This window comes from Phoca vitulina, unplaced genomic scaffold (genome assembly GCF_004348235.1).
Source record: "Phoca vitulina isolate PV1807 unplaced genomic scaffold, GSC_HSeal_1.0 scaffold41, whole genome shotgun sequence".
In the NCBI taxonomy this organism is placed as follows: Eukaryota; Metazoa; Chordata; class Mammalia; order Carnivora; family Phocidae; genus Phoca; species Phoca vitulina.
This window is the reverse complement of record NW_022589744.1, coordinates 12,080,981-12,096,635: the sequence shown is the minus strand read 5'-3', so window position 1 is coordinate 12,096,635 and position 15,655 is coordinate 12,080,981. Positions and strand designations below refer to the sequence as shown.

The 15,655-nt window shown below is 44.6% G+C and overlaps 1 protein-coding gene and 1 pseudogene across 1 annotated transcript; one reads left to right on the top strand and one right to left on the bottom strand.

Annotated features, from left to right (window-relative positions):
• Positions 1–9,467: 9,467 nt before the first annotated feature.
• Positions 9,468–11,142, bottom strand: LOC116648008 (annotated as a pseudogene).
• Positions 11,143–13,751: 2,609 nt separating this feature from the next.
• LOC116648144 (glutamine-rich protein 2-like) lies at positions 13,752–15,638 on the top strand (the record flags this gene model as incomplete). Its single annotated transcript, XM_032429982.1, has 1 exon — positions 13,752–15,638. A coding segment is annotated over exon 1 (1,569 nt), but the record flags the coding sequence as incomplete, so codon positions are not given.
• Positions 15,639–15,655: the final 17 nt, after the last annotated feature.

Below are 15,655 nucleotides of genomic sequence, written 5' to 3'. Positions count from 1 at the left end.
CTAAGATTGCTTTTTGAATGGGGCGGGGGGCATCTTCAGAGGAAAGCAGCATCAGAAGGACCCTGCAAGCAAAAGGAATGGCCTAGAAAAAGGTTGCCTCTGCTTTCACTGTTTTGTTTTGTTTTGTTTTTAAGCCAAAGCTCTTTACACATAGCAGTATCATGTTTTGAGTGAACTACACATTTTTTTAGGGTGCCGGCAGGACACCTGCCAGACCTAGAAATAAGCATGACAGAAGCCCTTTTAGACACTTTCACTTCTCCAGAGGTAAGAAAGTGTCTGTTTTTGACAGTTGCTCAGAATTGTCAACAGCCCCAGGAACAAAGGAGAATAAATATAAATATTCAAAGATCATTGAGAAGCAAGAGAACAAGCTCTGACAATGACAGGTTCAGCCGCTGCACAGACCATCATGAACGCAGTGGAGAGTTTCACCGTCTGGAGCTGAGAAAACACAACAAACATGCTTGGAGACCAATGTTTCTGGCCCTGTTGGTGGAACCCTTTAACATAAATATGAGATTAGGATTTCGAGACTCAGCGTTTTTAAGGTCGACCGAGTGTTTTGGCAGAGGGGTGGTAGCTCTCAGGCAATGGAGAGATGCACCATCTGCCCACGTCATAAGTAGAGGGTCAGGACAGAAGCTAGGATGGTGAGTACGGGGGTGACAGCACAGAGGAGTAAATCCCGTCTCTGGAACGCCGGACACGGGAAGGGTGTTGTGTTTCCACCTGGAGGAGGAAGGCTGCAAGCACACACATAGCAGCCACAGTTCCAGGAGCTCAGAACTGAGGTGGAAGATGCCCGTCCCAGGACATGAGTGCACGCGAGGACACAGACCAGTGCTTTCCAAGCGTGGATCCTGATGGGCAGCAGGGCGTTCTCCACAACTTTGCTCATATGCACAAAGATGACCATGATGCTTCTCCGTCTGCCTCCCCTCCCCCTCCGCGTGCTACTTCTAAGGGTCAGAAAGAATGAAAGGCACACCATAACCAGGAAGAGCCAACCAACCCTAGCACGCTAATCCAAACTTGCTTAAGGGAAGAAAAAGCTGCTTCACATTCCCGTCATCAAGGTGATGCATCTGAGTCTCCAGCTAGAGCCATGGCGATGGGCGTAACAATGGAAGAATCTTTCAGTGACAATTTCACCGGGTCCACACACCTTGAGCACAGATGATCTCTTGCAGAAATAGCATGTCCGAGGTAAAGGGCATTTTCTCTTCGAAGCCTTGTGGCCTCTACTTTATAAAGTAGCCAAAATTAAAACTTAATTTCAGGATTCCATTGAGGGTAGGTGATCCCCTGTTCAGTTGTGACTACCACTTAGATATCTTGGGCTTCGGAACCCAAAGAACAGTGGAGCAGGTTAGGAAGGGGCTTCACAAGAGTCACCCTACTTCCATCTGCCTGGCCACCCCATGGCACATCCCCAGGGAAATAGAAATAAACATTTTATGGTGTCTTGGGGTCATGGAAATAGCAGGTTCCATGCTTGGGGGGATCTCATTTAAGGCAGGAAGGATAGAAAGCTCCAGCTCAGGAGGAAGCGCGAGATCCATCCTGTGTAGAGAGGAGCTCATCGTACATTCTCATTGTTCAGATCACAACCTAACAGGTTCGCAGGAAAGGAGGGGCTTAACTGTACTTTGACTCAAAATAAACCCATTGATTCAAAGATGCATATTTCTCCTCACATTGTATTGTTTTTCTTTTTTTTTTTAATTTTTTATTGTTATGTTAATCCCCATACATTACATCATTGTATTGTTTTTCAAAATTTTTTTCCCTCACATTTTAGTGTCTCCGAAATCAGGTTGTGTCTTTGAGTTGATGTTTTGTAATTAATTGGCAGCATATTCCTTGTCTTAGGGGTTCGGAAATTGGTGGTGCATTTTAAATGACACCACCTTAGGCTTGCTGAAATAAGGAGAGATGGCAGAGGCACTCTTTGGTAGGAAAGTCCCACGAGGTTGACCATCCTGGAAGGTGCAAGAGTTGAGAAGTTGTCTTAACATAGAGCACCTGGCATCGCTGCCTCCAAAACCCCTGGCTTGTTGGTGTGGGGTGTGAGGGACAGAGCAATAGAGGGCTGCGTTCCGGGTTTTCCCAGCTGGAAGGGGGCTGTGTAGTTCCAGTTTGTTGTTTAGAAATCCGGATGAGTCCGAAGCACGGTTCCCGTTAGGATGTCAGCTCGGGCACTCATGACTTTCAGTTCCCATGATCCTCAGAAACAATGTGGGTGTCCTCGAATGCCAGCAACAAAAACAGCCAACTTTTCTAAAACCCCATTCCACCCCCTCCCCCACCCCTGTAGCTGTTATGTCCATTTTTCTAGGATCGCAAACTTTTGTGCATTCTGTAAAACCATGACTTTGCTTTTAGTCACCGTGGTAAGCTGAGTAATGTCGGTTTACACGGAGAAGGGGACTCAGCAGACGTGAAGTAGTTAGGGATCGTGAGATGGGGGCTGGTTCTGGATCATCTGGGTGGGCCCGGTGGTGGGATCACAAAGGTACCGATAAGAGGGAGGCAGGAGATTCGACCACAGAAGAGGGGGAGGCGATGCGGCCACAGAAGCAGAGACTGGAGCGACGCGGACACAAGCCACTCTTAAGAAGCCGGAGGAGAGGGGACGCAGGTTGTGCCGAGAGCCCACGCCATCGCCAGCCCTGCCCGTCACCTTGACTTCAGCCCAGTGCAACTAGCTCTGGGATTCTGACCTTTTGAACTGTTAGGATAACAAATTCGTGTTGTTTGAAGCCACTAAGCTGCGGGGTAATTTGTCAGGGCAGCCATCTGGAACATATTAATACAGTCCCCTTCTTCCTCTTGGGGCAGTTGGTGAATGACTGGCTAGTCAGGGAGGTTTAGCAGCACTCTCCTGCCATTTTCTGTTACTCTTGTTTCTGAGTGTCGGGCAATAACCTGGACACAAAGTCCACAGCAGTTGCTTCTTGGAGTGTCTTTTAAGACTTGCTTTAAGATTCCCACCCTCTGTTGTGCACACATATAATCCCCTCGGGTTGTGGGCAGAACCTGCGGATAAGGTGGGGCATCTCTCGCATAATCAGGTTGTTAATAAATTGACTTCAAGTTTAATCAAAGGAGGGATCGGGTGGTCCTGACCTAATCAGGCGAGCCCTCCTCGAGAAAGTGAAACCAGAGTGGCCCCTATGGAGAGGGGGTCGCGTGGCTGGGATTGAGAGTGGGCTCTAGGAGCTAAGAGCTCCAGCCACGAGGAGCTGAATTCTGGCAACAACCCCGAGCCTCAGATAAGGCCGCAGCTTAGCCTGGATTGCAGCTGAGGCCCCAACAGCGAACCCGATAAAACAACACCAGACTCATGACCCATGGAAACTGAGATAATAAACTCGCGCTGTTTTCGATGTCTACATTAGTGGTAACTTGCTCTACAAGAGTAGTAAAAGAATCTAGGACCCTGAGCTAGTGTTTTTGTTCAGTGATTTTGGGGCAGCATCAACTAGTCCCAGAGCTGGGCCAGTAAGTCTTACCAGTGAGGCAGCTTTGGACCTCGGGGAAGTACTGTGCCCCCAACCCGGCAGGCTCCGACTGTGTGAGGTCCGAAGAGGTTGTAAATCTTTCCTGCTTCCTGGGATCTTGTAGGTTCTTTGTGAGTAGTAAGAAATTGTTTTGCTGAGATTTCAAGGTCTTCCGGTGTCCAGGGAGTCCACAGTCACCCTGGGGTGGGGCCAGTCTCACCCTGGCCAGAGTCCCCTACCAACAGCTGTGTGTTTGTGGCTTTACAGAGGTTGGTCACTGCAGGTGACATTTAAGATTAGAAGCATTGGGTGGGCCGGGGGTGGGGGCTGGCTGGCTCAGTCAGTAGAACACGCAACTCTTAGATCTTGGGGTTGTGAGTTCCGAGTCCCACGCTGAGGGTAGAGATTACTTTTAAAAAAATTAAAAAAAAAAAAAAGATTATAATCATTGGAACCTGGATCCTGACTAAAAAATGACTGTGATGGGGATCACAACACAGCCTCTGGTCAGGATTAGATATGCCTAAAAGGGGGTAGTGGGGAAACTGCTAGCTGTGGCTCATGGAGCCATCCCCCCTCCCGGCATTTAAAAATTGACTTAAAAAAAACAAGACTTTGTTTTTAGAGTTTTAGGTTCACAGCAAAACTGAGTAGAAGGTATAGGGGCACCTAGCTGGTTCAGTCAGTGGAGCAGTGACGATTGATCACAGGGTTGTGAGTTCAAGCCCCACATTGGGCATGGAGCTTCCTTAAAATAAATAAATACATAATAAGTTTAAAGGGACACCTGGGTGGCTCAGTGGGTTGAGCATCTGCCTTCAGCTCAGGTCATGATCTGAAGGTCCTGGGATCGAGCCCCACATTGGGGTTCCCTGCTCAGCGAGGAGTCTGCTTCTCCTTCTGCTCCTTCCCCTGCTTGTTCTCTCTCTCAAATAAATAAATAAAATCTTAAAAGTAAATAAATTTAAAGAAATGGAGTAGAAGGTATAGAGGTTTCCCTTATACCTTCTGCCCATATACACACACATAACTTTCCCCACTAACAACGTCCCTCATCGGAGCAGTACATTTGTTACAAATGGTGAACCTACAAGGACACATAATGTCACTCAGAGTCCATAGTTTTAATCAAGCTTCACTCTTGGTGTTGTACAATTTATGAGTTTGGACAAACGTGTAATGGCATGGACGCACCATGATAGTACCATACACAGTAGTTTTTCGGCCCTAAAAATCCTCTGTGCTCTGCCTCTTCATTCCTCCCTCCCCACTCGCAGCCACTGATCCTTTCACTGTCTCCATAGTTTTGCCTTTTCCAGAATGTCGCATACAGTTGGAATCATACGGTAGGACGGCTTCTTTCACTTAGCACTGTGCATTCACGTTTCCTCCATGTCTTTTCATGATTCGATATAGCTCATTTCTTTTTAGTGCTGTATCATATTCCGTGGTCTGGGATGGGCCACAATTTGTTCATCCATTCACCTACTTGAAGGGCATCTTGGTTGCTTCCAAGTTTTGGCAATTATGAATAAGGTTGCTGTTGGTATCTGTGTGCAGGTTTTTGTGTGGACATAAGTTTTCAACTCCTTTGGGTGAATACCAAGGACTGTGATTGCTGGTATATAGAAAGAGTGTGTTTAGTTGTTTATAAGAAGCCGCCAACTGTCTTCCACGGTGGCTGTGCCATTTTGCATCCCCACCAACAATGAATGAGAGTTCCTGCTGCTCCAGATCCTTGTCAGCATTTGCTGAATTAGTCAGTGTTCCAGATTTTGACCATACTAATAGGTGTGTAGTGGTATCATGTTTTAATTTGTATTTCCTTGATGACATTCCTGATGGTAATTTGTGTCTCTTCTCTCTCTAATTCCTCATCAGTCTGTCTAGAGGTTTATCAGTTATATTGATTTACTCAAATAGTTTTTCATTTTATCAATTTTCTTTGTTGTTTTCTCTCCATTGTTTTCTGCTCTGATCTTCATTATTTCCTTTCTTCTGCTTGCTTTGGGTTTAATTTGCTCTTCTTTTGCTAGTTTCTTGAAGTGCAAGCTGAGACTCTTTTCTATTTCAGTATTGGCATTTAGTGCTATAAATACGTCCCTAAGTATTGCTCTAGCAGCATCCCGCAAGTTCTGGTATTTAGTTCAAAATACTTTCTTATATCCCTTTTGATTTCTTCTTTCATCCATGATCTATTGAGCAGTCTGTTATTTTGTTTCTAAATATTTGGGGATTTTCCAGGGATCTTTCTGTCACCCATTTCTAATTTAATTCCACTGTGGTCAGAGAATATAATTTGTACAACTTGAATCCTTTTAGATTGATGGATGTATATTTTATGGCCCGGAATATGGTCTATCGTGATAAATGTTTTGTGTGCGCTTGAGAATGTGTCCTCTGCTGTTGTTGGGGAAAGTATCCTATAAATGTCGATCGGGTTAAGTAGGTTATAGTGTTGTTCAAGTTTACTGTATCTGTTAGGGTTAAACTGTGTGTCCTTCCCCACCCCTCCCAAAAGGTGTTGAAGTCCTAACTCCCAGTACCTGTAAATGCGACCTTATTTGGAAATGGGTCTTTGCAGATGATCAAGTTAAGATGAGGCCATTAGGGTGGGCCCTTATCCAATATAAGTGAGTCTTTATAAAAAGGGGAAATTTGGATGGAAAGACAAGACACATGCAAAGAGAAGACGATTGCCCATAGATGGTAGGGAGAAGACAGCCATCAATGAATGCCTGAGGCCACCAGAGGCCAGATTCTCCCTCACAGCTTTAGAAAGAACCAACCCGGGCGCCTGGGTGGCTCAGTTGGTTAAGCGACTGCCTTCGGCTCAGGTCATGATCCTGGAGTCCCTGGATCGAGTCCCACATCGGGCTCCCTGCTCGGCAGGGAGTCTGCTTCTCCCTCTGACCCTCCCCCCTCTCATGTGTTCTCTCTCATTCTCTCTCTCTCAAATAAATAAATAAAATCTTAAAAAAAAAAAAAAAAAAGAAAGAACCAACCCTACAGACACCTGGATCCCAAACGGGCCTCCAGAGCTGGGAGACAATACATTTCTGTTGTTTAAGTCACCGAGTCTGTTATAGCAGCTCCAGAAAATGAATACAATGTCCTTGCTGATTTTCTGCCTGCTTGTCAATTAGCAAGATAAAGGTACTGAAATCTCTGACTATAACTGTGGATTTGTGCATATCTCCTTGTAGGTCTATCAGGCTTTGCTTCACATGTTTTGAAGCCCCATTATTAGGTGCAGAGACATATAGGATTGTTATGCCCTCTTGATGAATTGATCTCCTTATGTTAAGAAATGACCTTTAAAAAAAAAAGATTTTATTTATTTGTGAGAAGGAGAGAGAGAGAGAAAGAGCACAAGTAGGGGAAGCTGCAGGCAGAGGGAGAAGCAGGGTCCCCGCTGAGCAAGGAGCCGGATGCAGGACTCAATCCCAGGACCCTGGGATCGTGCGTGACCTGAGCCGAAGGCAGACGCTTAACCTACTGAGCCACCCAGGTGTCCCAAGAAATGACCTTTTTATCCCTAGTGATATTCTTAGCTCTGAAATCTACCTTGTCTAATATTAATATAATGATTCCAGCTTTTTTTTTCTTTTACAAGTATGAATATAGTGTATCTTCTCCTATTCTTTTTTGTTTTACCTATCTGTGTCTCTCTATATAAAATTTTTTTCTTGTGAGTGGCGTATAGTTGGTCTTGCTTTTTTAACTAATCTGACAATCTCTAATTAAAAAAAAATTTTTATTTATTTATGTGAGAGAATGTGTGTGAGCACAAGCAGAGGTGGAGGGGCGTGAAGAGGGAGAGGGAGAGGGAGAAGCAGACTCCCCACTGAGTAGGGACCAACATGGGGCTCAATCCCAGGGCCCTGAGATCATGACCTGAGTCAAAGTCAGATGCTTAGTCAACTGAGCCACCCAGGGACCCCTGACAATCTGCTGTTTTGATCATTTCCATTTAATGTGATTATTGATATAATTAGGGTTGAGTCTGTCACCCTATTAGGATTCTATTTGTTCCATCTGCTTTTTGTTCCTTTTTCCTTCTTTTTTCTACTTCTTTGGTATTATTTGAGTGTTTTTGTTTTTTAACCTCCTTTGTTGGCTTAATAGATACACATCTTTGTTATTTGAGTGGTTGCTTTAGGGTTTATAGATTTATACCTCTTTAACTTATCACAATCCACCTTCAAGAGATAATTATACCACTTCACAAATAGTATAAGGACTTGACAATAAAATATTTCCAGGTGCCTTTATTTCTGGGGTCAGCAAACTTTTTGTGAAGGAGCCAAGTAGATATTTTAGGTTTTGTGGGTCATACGGTCTTTGTCACCGTTGCTCAACTCCATTGTCATTGCGTGAAAGCAACCATGAACAATCCAGAAATGAATGAGTTTGCCTGTGTCCCAGTAAAATGTCATTTACAAAAACAGATGATGGGATGGACTTGGCCCATGGGCCATTGTTTGCCAACGCCTGCTTTATGCGATTGTTGTCGTGCATTTTACTTCTACATTTGTTATAAACCCCACAATACATTGTTCTTGTTCTGTTCAGTCAATTATCTTTCAAAGGGATTTGAGTCAAGAAAAACATTTCCAGGGCTTGTTACCCCTTTGTGTAGATCCAGGTTTCCATCTGGTATCGTTTTCTGTCTGCCTGAAGGATTTCGCTCAACATTTCTTGTAGTGTGAGTCTTGCTGTTGATGAATTTCAGCTTGTATTTATATGTTTGAAAACATCTTTATTTTTCCTGTGCTTTTGTGTTTCATTTTGTTTTCTAGTGGCCTTAACATATGGTCTGTTGTGGAAAATGTTGTGTGTGCACGCAAGGGTGTTTATCCAGATCTTGTTGGGTGGAGTGTTCTGCAGATGTTTGCTGGTCCCATTGGTCCATGGTTCAAGTCTTTTATTTTATTGTTGATCTTCTGCCTCTTTGTTCTATCCCTATCAAAAATGGGGTATTAAAGTCTGCAACTATTATTGTTGAACTGTCTGTTTCTCCCTTTAATTCTGTCAGGTTTTCTTTATGTTTGTTAGGGTATTATTGCTCGGTTCATATATATTTGTAAAACTATTATGTCTTTCTAATGAATTGACTCTTTTATCAGTATAAAATGTCTTTTTTTGTCTCTATTAACAATGTTGTCTGATATTAGTACAGCCACTCTACTTCTCTCTTGCTCTTTTTTTTTTTTTTTTTTGAGTAATCTCTATATTCAACGTGGGAGTCAAACTTACAACCCTGAGATCGAGAGTCGCTTGCTCCACCAGATGATCCAGCCAGGCGCCACCCCCAGTTCTCTTTTGATTACTATATGCATGGTTTATTTTTTCTATCCTTTCACTTTCTACCTGTTTCTTTCTTTTCTAACGTATGTCTCTTAAAGACAGCATATAGTCGGATCATGTGTGAGTTTTGTTTTTTAGTTTTGCTTTTCATTTCATGTTTATTATCAGTGCTTCACTACAGAACATTTTGTAATGATTAGTGACATATGGATACCAAGAGTTTTTTCAAACGCCAAGTGCCAATATTTTATGGTAAATATTAATGTTCCAAAAACAAAATAATCACACATAACACAATATCAGGAGATGGTTATGCCATCAGCATAATTCACCCAAATTATAAAAAGAGCAAAACTTAAAGCCATGCACATCATGTCATCATTTCATAAAACTTCTTTTTAACTTCTACAAACTTTGCCAGTATAAAAAAGGCCCTAAAAAACTTTGTGGTGGGGTGCCTGGGTGGCTCAGTTGGTTAAGCATCTGCCTTGGGCTCAGGTCATGATCCCAGGATCCTTGGATGGAGTTCCACATCAGGCTCCTTGCTCAGCGGGGAATCTGCTTGTCCCTCTCCCTCTGCCTCTGCTGCTCCCCCAGCCCCCTGCTTGTGCTCTCTTTCACTTACTCACTCTCTCAAATAAATAAATAAAATCCTTTAAAAAAAACTTTGTGATAACATAAACTACAAAATTCATTTTGGAAAAGTTAGAGGAGTTACTTTTCAAATTTTGGCTTTAAGGTTCTTTGGGTTTTTTTTTTTTTAATCTGTCAAAAAGTGTGGTGAGGACTGTATTGAGAGAGGTGAAGAAAGAGGAGCTTCCAGTTGATGGGTTCAGTGTCTCAAGATATTCAGTAATGCAAAGGATAATTTCAAGGGCAAGAATATATTATAAATAAGAGTTTTTGAGCAAGATGAATGGATAACCAGTTCTTGTATCAGTTGCATCCACAGGAAAGAGGTCTTAAAGAATGCTTGTTTACAGAATTTTCTGTAAGACAGTGTTGGCTATCTCCAATGATTCATCTTTTACTGAAACAATATCATAAGGGTCCATGTACTTTTTTTTATTATTTTTTTATTTTTAAAGATTTTATTTATTTATTTATTTGACAGAGAGAGATAGCAAGAGCAGGAACACAAGCGGGGGAGCAGCAAGCAGAGGGAGAGGGAGAAGCAGGCTCTCCGCCGAGCAGGGAGCCCAATGCGGGACTCCATTCCAGGACCCTGGGACAATGACCCGAGCCGAAGGCAGACGCTTAATGACTGAGCCACCCAGGTGCCCCTCCATGTACTTTTCTAAAAGCTCGTCTACTCTATCATTTTGATATCCAGTTTCTAGAATGTGTTCAACATTGGCTAGTCCGTCTGCAATTCGCAAGCCTCCTTGGGAGTCTCCCAGCAGAGTTGTGTTGTTACTGTCTTATGGTTGATTTGAGATGTTCTGTGTTGTTCAAAGCCCTACCATGTTTATTTAATTCATGAACTAGTTCTCCTTTAAGTCCTTTGAACACCCCATTTTCATCAGAATCCATGGAGTTAGTCACGACTCTGAGGTTTGGATGATCAACACCAGCCTGAGGGATGACTTCTTCTAGTACATCACCCATACCAGCCGAAAATTTGAACACAGGGAGACTGTGTTGTTGGAGCTTATTGAAGACATTCTCGTATCCTTCCTTGAACATACATCAGATTCTGCCGTAATTTCTTTCAGTTTAGCTTTTGGTAGAGCTTGTTCAACAAGCAAACCCTGTGATTTAGGTCACTGTTGAACCATATAAGGGTACTTCTCTTCTATTGGAGGAACAGGATCCATTTTACTAGCATAATCTTTTTCCTTTAGTTGTAGTAATACTTTTTGGCCTCCATCTGTAACCAGCTTATAATTGTCAATGATATTATGACATGTTGGGCATCCTTTCAGTTTGTAGAAAAATCTACTTAGTGTCATGCCAAAGTCTATTATTATCTGAAAGGTGACAGGTCCTTCTTTGATAAGACCACAGATAATTTCTTCTCTTATAGGGTTCTTGATGTGAACTGAGCTTTTTGGAATTTTGACCTCATTTTCACACACACAGCAGATTCTTAATTAGTCACTTCTTGGTTATTCAGTTGTCCTCCAAGGCACTCCGAGTTCTTCTGTTCTTGATTGTCCTAGAGCCACAGCACAGACAGTAAGCAACATCCAGAGATGCAGGGCTTGGATACAGGCATCTCAATGATCTTGGGCTTCTGCCTCATGTTTCTCTTCAAGGTGAATCTGTCCTGGGCCAGCAGCACTCCTGCCACCAGGACACACGTGCAAGTGCTGGCCATGGCTGCCTAGTCCATGGAGAGGGTCTCATGTGCCTCCAGGCCCAAAAAGAAAAGGTTGCACACAGTGAGTGTGGGCCCCCTGGATCATGTTTTTATTTTTTATTTACTTTTTTTTTAAAGATTTTATTTATTTATTTGACAGAGAGAGACACAGCGAGAGAGGGAACACAAGCAGGGGGAGTGGGAGAGGGAGAAGCAGGCTTCCCGCAGAGTGTGGAGCCCGATGCGGGGCTCGATCCCAGGACCCTGGGATCATGACCTGAGCCGAAGGCAGATGCTTAATGACTGAGCCACCCAGGCGCCCTGGATCATGTTTTTAAATCCACTCTGCAAATCTCTGTCTTCTGATTGGAGTATTTAATTACTGATAAAGTAGGTTTACTTCTTCCATTTGCTTTTTGTTTTTTATATGTCTTGTCTTTCCTGTTCCTCCATTCCTCAATTTTGTCTCCTTTGTGTTAAATAAGTGTACTCTAGGGTGCCTGGGTGGCTCAGATGGTTAAGCGTCTGCCTTCGGCTCAAGTCATGATCCCAGGGTCCTGGGATCGAGTCCCGCATTGGGCTCCCTGCTAGGCGGGGAGCCTGCTTCTCTCTCTGCCTCTGCCTCTCTGTCTCTCTGACTCTCATGAATAAATAGATAAAACATTTAAATAAATAAATAAATAAATAAATAAATAAATAAATAAGTGTACTCTAGTGTACCGTTTTAATTCCCTTGTTGTTTCTTTTTTTTTTTAAAGATTTTATTTATTTATTTGTCAGAGACAGACAGAGCACAAGCAGGGAGAGTGGCAGGCAGAGGGAGAAGCAGGCTCCCCACTGAGCAGGGAGCCCAATGTGGGACTCGATTCCAAGACCCCGGGATCATGACCTGAGCCGAAGGCAGCCGCTTAACCGACTGAGCCACCCAGGCGTCCCTCCCTTGTTGTTTCTTTTACTGTATATTTTGTTTGGTTGATTTTTAAAGAGATTCTTATTTATTTGAGAGAGACAGAAAGAGGGAGAGGCACAAGCACGGGGAGGGGCAGAGGGAGAGGGAGAAGCAGGCTTCCCGCCGAGCAGGGAGCCCGACGCGGGACCTGATCCCAGGACCCTGGGATCCTGACCTGAGCCGAAGGCAGACGCTTAACCGACTGAGCCACCCAGGCGCCCATGGTTGATTTTTTTAGTGGGTCCATAGCGGTGTTCAGCGTAGAGCCGATTATTCTCCACTTCTGAGGTAACACCTTTCTGAGTACTCTCTCCTGAATTGTGTTTTTTCCAAACTGGCTGATAGAAACAGGCACTGTTCCCAACCCTGGGAGAGTCTGGGCACTGTTCCCTCCAGCCTTGCAGATGGCTCTTTTCCCAACCTTGGGTAGTTTCCTCACATATACATGCTGATCATTTCTGTGCTGAACACCCAGAGAGGACTCTCTACAGATCTCCTGAATCCTCTCTATGTGTATCTCTCTCTCTCTCTCTCTCTTTTTTTTTTTTTTTTAAGATTTATGTATTTATTTGAGAGTGAGAGAGAGAACATGAACCAGGGAAGGAGCAGAGGGAGAGGGAGAGAGAATCCTCAAGCAGACTCCCCCTCCCCACTGAGTTCAGAGTTTGACACAGGGCCCGATGCCAGGACTCTGAGATCATGACCTGAGCCAAAATCAAGAGTCAGACGCTCAACCGTCTGAGCTCCCCAGGCGTCCCTATGCTTCTCCTTTCTTTCTCATACTCTGTCCTGTGAGCTCTTGTCTCAGTCTCCCTGAATGCTCAGGTCTGTCCCCTCAACTCAGGGAGTCCACTCCTGGAAATGCAGCCTGGAGACTCTATTGAAATGGCAGTAAGCTGAGACAACAGGAGGGCTCACATAGTTGGTCTCCCCTTCTTTCAGGGATTGCTAGCCTTTACTAGCTGATAGCCAGTGTCTAGAAAACCACTATTTCATCGTTTTGAGGTTTTTGTTTTGTTTTGGTTTGGTTTTTGGTTTTGGTTTTGGTTGTTACAAACAGGAGGTCCAATTCCTGTTATTCTGTGTGGGCTAGAAATGGAAATAGTCCATAATTTTTTAACGGATTCTTAGTATTCTACTCTATAGGTGTGCCCCCTACATATATCAGTCCCCTACTGATAACCTATTTTCATAAACAGTGCTGCAGACTCTGTACGTATGTCCTGGAGCCTTTGTAAGAGTCCTTAGAGAAAATCTTATCTATGGAATTTCTGGGCCCTAGAGTTTGTGCATTTACATTTCAGATATATGGTTTACTTGCCCTGCAGTGATACTTCTACCATTGGCAATGGGCCAATGATGGGACAAACTTTATATTTTAAACTTAATAAATTACTCATGTCTTTTATTTGTAGACCCAGCAATAGTTGGAGTAGATCGCTTGTATTGTGTAGTGTTCCTGCTGTCTTTTATGAGGGGGATTAACATATTATGATGTCATTTGCAAATGTGCAGATTGTCAAAGCCTTGGAGACCGATCCTTCAAGAATGTCAAAGTCTTTGTGTCCAGCCCAGTTTTGGGGACCAGAGGGTGTGTTTTTCCAAAAGCCCTAAGTCATCCTAGTCAGATGTCCCAGATTTTCTTGTCTTAGAGTGAGCGAGTCCTTTCTACTTGTAGTTACTGTCTTCTTTCTTCCTCTTCAACCAGAGCTCAGAGACAACAACAGGACTCCCTAAACGCAAAGGGCGCACTTCCGTAACATCAAATGATATACTTCAAGGTGGAGTCCCCATCAAGCGCTCAAGTGCTGACCCAGCTCTGGATTTTCCCAGTGGTTATGGCTCAGATCAGACCTTATCAGGAGTCAGTGGCATAGGAAAGCCCTCTGAAGGGGTTACCAGGGAACGAAGCAGAGGTGTCTCTGCTACTACAGTCCCGGGTAGAGAACAGCACCCAAGGGCCCGTGATGAAGGTGGCCTGGCAAAGTCCCATCACCCGTCTATGTCCCAATTCAGAGTAGAGTCAGATCGTCGCAGGACAAGAGAGCTGCCGCCGCATAGCTTAGCCCATCTAAGAAAAGATGAACGAGAGGCACACCCTGGTCCAGTTCAACAGGACTTACCTGCAGCCACTGTGGCCAGAGATCAGCATCATCAAGTATCCCCAGATCAGCATAGGGGGGTGTATCCAAGCCAGGGTCAAATCTATCCCAGGCCAGTTCAGCATGGATTAAGACCACTTGGCACGGATCCGCTTGCATGGCACCATCCTAGCACTTACCCACACGGTGTGGTACCCCTCAGCATGGGTCAGTTTGGTATGATGCCACCTGGAATGGATGAGCAGGGCTTGGTACCACCTGGCATGGATCAGTATGGCATGGTGCCACCATTGGTACCTGGCACAGAACAGCAAGGAGTGGAACTACCTAGTACAGCTCAGCCTGGTATGGTTCCACGTAGCACATATCAGTATGGCATGGTACTTCCTGGCATAGACCAACAGCCTGGTGTTGATCAGCATGGATTGGTACCCTTTAGTATAGATCAGCATGGATTTTTAATATCTGGCATGGATCAACAAGGATTAGTACTGCCTGGCATGGATCAACATGGATTGGTTCCACATCTTACAGATCAACATGGTTTGGTATCCCCTGGTTTGATGCAAGTTGCTGCAGATCAGCAAGGTTTTATACAGCCCAGCCTGGAAACATCTGGGTTCATTCAACCTAGTACAGAGGAGCATGATATAATCCAGCCTGGGGCAGATCAACGCAGTTTGGTACCAACTGGTACAGATCAGGCTGCTTTGGCCCAACCTGGTGCAGGTCAGCGTGGTTTAGTGCAGCCTGGTGCAGGTCAGCGTGGTTTGGTCCAGCCTGGTGCAGGTCAGCGTGGTTTGGTCCAGCCTGGTGCAGGTCAGCGTGGTTTGATGCAGCCTGTTGTAGATCAAAGTGGTTTGGTCCAGCCTGGTGCTTACCTACCTGATTGGGTACAACCTGGTGCATATCCCAGTGGTTGGGGACAACCTGTTGCATATCCATCTGATTTGGTACAGACTGATGTATATCCATCTGTTTTGGTACAGCCTAGTGCAGGTCAGCCTGGTTTGATACAATCTGGAATGGGTCAGCAAGATTCAGCCCAACTTAGAATGGATCAGTATGCTTTAGTGCAGCCTGAAATGGATGAACATGGTTTGGTCCAAGTTGGAATGGATCAGCATGGTTTATTCCAACCTGGCACAGTTCAACCTGGTTTAGTGCAGCCTGGTGCAGGTCAGCGTGGTTTGGTCCAACCTGTTACAGGTCAGCGTGATTTGGCCGAACCTGGAATAGCTCAGCATGATCAGGTCCAACTTGGAATGGATCAGCATGGTTTGGTCCAACCTGGAATGGGTCAGCATGGTTTGGTGCAACCTGGTGCAGGTCAGCCTGGCTTGGTGCAGCCTAGAATGGATCAGCATGGTTTGGTCCAGCCTGGAATGGATCAGCGTGGTTTGGTCCAGCCTGGACTGGATCAACATGGTTTGGTGCAACCTGGAATGGATCAGCATGGTTTGGTCCAGCCTGGTGCAGGTCAGCC